Source organism: Argentina silus (genome assembly GCF_951799395.1).
Source record: "Argentina silus genome assembly, chromosome: 14".
Lineage (NCBI taxonomy): Eukaryota > Metazoa > Chordata > Actinopteri > Argentiniformes > Argentinidae > Argentina > Argentina silus.
Genome location: NC_139668.1, coordinates 6,190,102 through 6,195,101, shown reverse-complemented (window position 1 = coordinate 6,195,101; position 5,000 = coordinate 6,190,102). Strand labels below are relative to the sequence as shown.

At 58.2% G+C, this 5,000-nt stretch overlaps 1 protein-coding gene across 2 annotated transcripts in view; it reads left to right on the top strand.

The window, feature by feature from the left end:
* Window positions 1–5,000, top strand: part of atxn1a (ataxin 1a) — a 33,010-nt gene that overhangs the window by 25,273 nt on the left and 2,737 nt on the right. For both annotated transcript variants that reach the window (XM_083684576.1, XM_083684577.1), the window contains exons 2-3: window positions 1–2,405; window positions 4,367–5,000. The exon at window positions 1–2,405 is cut by the window's left edge and continues 263 nt beyond it; the exon at window positions 4,367–5,000 is cut by the window's right edge and continues 2,737 nt beyond it. In XM_083684576.1, the coding sequence (XP_083540702.1) occupies window positions 327–2,405; window positions 4,367–4,966 (2,679 nt within the window). In that variant the 5' untranslated portion in view covers window positions 1–326 and the 3' untranslated portion in view covers window positions 4,967–5,000. The remainder of the gene's footprint in view (window positions 2,406–4,366) is intronic.

Sequence of the window (5,000 nt, the reverse complement as noted above, 5' to 3'; positions counted from 1 at the left end):
ACAGAGCTTACCAAGACATACACAGAGAGAGAGAGACAGAGACAGATAGACAGAGAGAGAGAGAGACAGACAGACAGAGAGACAGACAGAGAGACAGACAGACCGATAGAGAGTCACACAGATTCAAATAGGGAGAGAGAGAGACAGAGCACCATCGAGAGTGGGAGAAAGAGAGAATCGGAAGAGAGCCAAAGAAAGATTCAAATATAAAGAGATCCCATCGGGATATAGACAGAGCCAGCCAGAGAGAGAGAGAGAGAGAGAGAGAGAAAGATTCCGAGAGACAAAAAGCAAGTGCATAGAAAGACGAAGAGCGAACAGCAACCATGAAGTCCAACCAGGAGCGCAGCAACGAGTGTCTACCACCGAAGAAGAGGGAGAGGGAGATCCCCGCCTGCACCCTGACCCCCGAAGAGCGCCCCCTGGCGATGCCTCCCGCCAGCGAGAGCCAGCGCGGCGAGAACCTGGCGTGGCTCGCCAGCGTGGCCAGCGCCGGCGGCGGCGGCGGCCAGCGGACCAGCACTCCCAGCGAGTCGGACGGGCCCCAGTACAAACCGCTGTCCTCCACCCTCGCCTACTCTTCCTCCTCCTCGCCCTTGTCCTCGTCTTCGTCCCACGCGGCGCCCAGGGCGGTGACGTCGCTCCCGGCGATCTACACGTCGTCCCTGTGCCAGGGGGGCTTGGCGGCGCCGGGGGTGGGGGGCGCCCTCCAGTACACCCAGCTGCCCCCCAACCTCCAGTTCATCTCCTCGCCCTACGCCAGCCCCTACGCCGGTTACATCTCCTCCCAGCTCCTCCCCCCTCCGCCTCCCCCTCCTCCTCCGCCCCCCGTCACCTCCACGCACCACAGACCCCCCCACCACCACCACCACCAGCCCTACAGCACTACTTCCTCCCTCTCCTCCCTCTCCTCCCTCTCTTCCCTCTCCTCCCTTTCCTCCCTCCCTCAGGCCTCTAAGCTGGACCAGCATCACCCGGTGGGGCGCCCGCCCCCTCCTCAAGGTCTGGCCCAATCAGACGGAGCCCCCCAGTACGTCCAGATCTCCGGCTCCTCCCTCAGCATGCCCCCCAGGACTGCCCCCTCCCCCCTCCACGGGGGCCACCTGCCCCTCCACTTCCACCCCCACCACACCCTGGCACTGAGCGGGGGGTCTCAGGTCCTGGTCCAGTACACCGACGGACCCCCCCCGCCACCCAGGAAGGAGGAGAGCCAGGGGGGGTCCAGGCCCAGGGAGCTGCTCAACGGGGAGCTGGAGAAGGGCCGGCGCTACGGACCCCCCCACGAGGGCAGCCTGGGGAAGCACGGAAGCAAAGGAACCTCCTCCTCCTCCTCTTCATCATCCTCCTCTTCCTCCTCCTCCCACCTCCAGCTCCACCAGCAGCAGAGCTCCTCCCACCACTACGAGGCCCGCCACCTCGTCTTCCCCTCGGACTACATCTCCCATGATCCCTCAGGGCTGCGGACCTCTCTCATGCTGGTGCCCAACAGCCACGGCGGCCTCGCGGACCACCACTCGGGTGGAGGAAGCCCAGACAAGCTCCACAGGTCCTCTCCGCACCCCGAGAAAGGAGGCCATCACCTGGGCAAGTCTGTGTCTCGCACCCCCTCCTCCTCCTCCACGTCCTCCACGTTCACCTTCCCTCCCCCACTCAGTGTGGACAGTCTCAAGGCAGCCGTCAGCACACTGTCCCCCCACACGGTCATCCAGACCACCCACAGCGCCAGCGAGCCCCTCTCCCTGGGCCTCCCCTCCACTAACTTCTACTCCTCCGGACAGACGACGCCCATCATCGGCTACATCGCGGGCGGTGGGGGCGGCGGCGGCGGCGGCAGTGGAGGACAGCAGCCAATCAGCTACCACGCCAGCCTGCCCCAGCACCTGCTCATCCCTGGCGCCCAGCCCGTCATCCTCCCCGTCAGCGGGAGCGGGGGGGTCGCCAGCCTCGAGGCCGCCATCTGCGCAGCGACCACCGCCCAGCCCTTCCCCGCCACGCTCCCCCACACTTACGTCGCCACAACGACCTCCACCACCAACAACAACCACCACAGCCACCCTAAAGGGGAGCCCCACATCTTCGAGGCCCCGGCCCCCTACGCCCCCCACCCCGCGAAAGGGGGGTCCGTGGTCCAAGCCCAGCTCCACCTCCCCGTGGTCCAGCAGACGCCCCCCCTCTCCTCGGCCCCCCCCTCCTCGCTGCCCCCCTACTTCTTCAAAGGCTCCATCATCCAGCTGGCGGACGGCGAGCTGAAGCGCGTGGAGGACCTGAAGACGGAGGACTTCATCCAGAGCGCCGAGATCAGCAACGAACTGAAGATAGACTCGTCCACGGTGGAACGCATCGACGGCAGCCACACCCCCAACTTCGCCATCGTGCAGTTCTCTGTGGGCGAGCACCGCGCTCAGGTGAGGACGCGAAGGGGGAGGCGGCTGCAGTACGGGGGGACACTCGAGGCGGGGGAGGCCGGTGGAGGTAGACATCGGAAGACGGGCTCATTGTAATGCAGGGAACGGAATGACGATTTCTTCATTCCACTCCATGCATTGCAATGAGTCGTCCACAGATTTCTAATTCCACCAGCCTCCACTGATGAATAGATACTTCATAGTAGTCTTAGAGGTGAGGAGGGGTTATTGTATGGTCAACACTTTATGCTGGGGGTGTGGTGAATTTTTTGGACATATATTATATTTGATAATTAAAAGGTCAGGGTACTGCTTCCTTTTATTTTTGAGGGTTCATTCATTATCACAACTTATTCAGTATGGCGGGGGCTGTATGAGGGGGCTGTATGAGGGGGCTGTATGAGGGGGTTGTATGAGTTGACTTGAGTTCAGGGAGATATACTGCAGTCATTATTCACATGTGAGGATCTGGTTCCTGCCTGCCAGGGTAACAGTTTATGTATTATTAAGGGTACATTGATCAATGCCTTAGGCCCGTTTTTGGAAACCGAAATAGGTCATTGTTCAGTGTGACGACGGTTGTTGCTCGCGTCTGTAACTGACTGGATGTATTATCGAACGCCTTTGTTCCATATCATAGACATCATAGAGCTGTATTCACTCTCTCTCTCTCGAGTGTGTGACCATCATTTCTCGCCACGGTCTCACCAGATAGACTTCTAAGAAAACTCCCGAGATGGCTTCTAAGAACACTTCTGACACTTCTAAGAACTCTTCTAAGAGCGCTTCTAAACCTTCGAAGAGAGCTTCTAAGAACGATTCTAAGGGCGGTTCTAAAACTTCTAAGAACCCTTCTAAGAACACTTCTAACGATATCCACCGTCTCCACTATCTATTACATGGGACAAGTATCTCGCTGCGCCCGTGGTTCAAGCTAGACGCGGCAGCATAGTTATCTCGTATCTACAAACCATGTATGACTTTCCCTCTTCCCTCATAATAATCTCCGGTGCGCTGGGATGACAGACATGCTACACATGTGTTCCTGGTAGGAGGATCAAAAGCCTTCTAAGATCAATGAATTATAGTATGTATGAAAGCCCAGCTGCATAGAATCATATGGATAATGGTATTAGGGCCGCTTTGGCCACTGTAGAGGGCTATTCGGTCTCAGAGTGTCCCAAGATTGGTGTGTGTTGTTTGCGTGGGAGAAAGGGGTGATGTTGAGTCATTCTTCATGTCTCTGTGTTCTCTTTCTCTTTGTTCCTGTTCATTTTTTGTTTCTCTCTTTTTCTCTTTCTCTCTCTCTCCCTCTCTCTCCCCCTCTCTCTCTCTCTCTTTCTCTCTGTCTCTAAGGGCCTATGTTCAAGGTTCATAATCTTTTTCATCTGTCCGCACTTGGGTCCAGCCACCCACTCAAAGCAGCCTTTAACTCTCTCCCTCCTCTCTCCCTCCTCTCTCCCTCCTCTCTCCCTCCTCCTCCTCCTCTCTCACTCCTCTCTCTGTCTTTGATACACTTCTGCTCACAGGCTGACCATTTTTTCGAAGTCCTCCTTACTTTTCTCTCCCTCTTCTCTGCTCCTCTTCTCTCCCCCTCTCTGCTCCTCTTCTCTCCCCCTCCCTGCTCCTCTTCTCTCCCCCTCCCTGATCCTCTTCTCTCCCCCTCTCTGCTCCTCTTCTCTCCCCCTCTCTGCTCCTCTTCTCTCCCCCTCTCTGCTCCTCTTCTGTGGTTCTCACATATTTCTTGCAGGTGGTTCCTGATTTGAATCCATACATGTTAGGTCTATGCAATGAAGTGTGCATACATTATAATAGGAACTTTGCCATGTGAAACAGGTTTAGCAATGATATAATGATCATTCATCTTTATGTTTCCTCCCCCTGTTCTCTTTGTTTCTCCCTGTTCTGACCCCTCCCCCCACTATCCTCTCCTCCTCCCTCTCTCCTCCCTCTCCTCCCAGGTGAGTGTGGAGGTGCTGGCAGAGTACCCCTTCTTTGTGTTTGGCCAAGGCTGGTCGTCGTGCTGCCCAGACCGGACCAGCCAGCTCCTGGAGCTGCCCTGCTCCAAGCTCTCTGTGGGGGACGTCTGCATCTCCCTCACCCTGAAGAACCTGAGGAACGGCTCCCTGGAGAAGGCCCAGTCCCTGGAGGTGACCACCACCAGCAGCGCTAACCACGGCCTCATCCACGGCCCACTCAAACACCCCAAGACTGGGGCTGGAGCAGCCAGGGGAGGAGGGGGGGGAGCCAGGCACACAGAGCAGGAGAACGGCCTCGGTCAGAGAGGGAGTTCCGGGAACGGAGGCGGGGGCGGGGGTGGTCCGACCGGCTCGGAGAATGGAGAACTGAGGTTCGGGGAGAAAGCCACCCAGCCTTCTGATCCGTCAGAGCCCAGCGCCAAGCCTCCAGCGTCGGGGGGCCGTAAGAGGAGATGGTCGGCCCCCGAGGGGCGCAAGGTGGAGAAGCCGGAGGAGGAGCCTCCCCTGACTCTTCCCAAGCCGTCGTTCCTCACTCAGGAGGTAAAGATCAGCATCGAGGGCAGGTCCAGCATAGGCAAGTGAAGGAAGGCTCACACGCTCGCAGGACTGATCACTC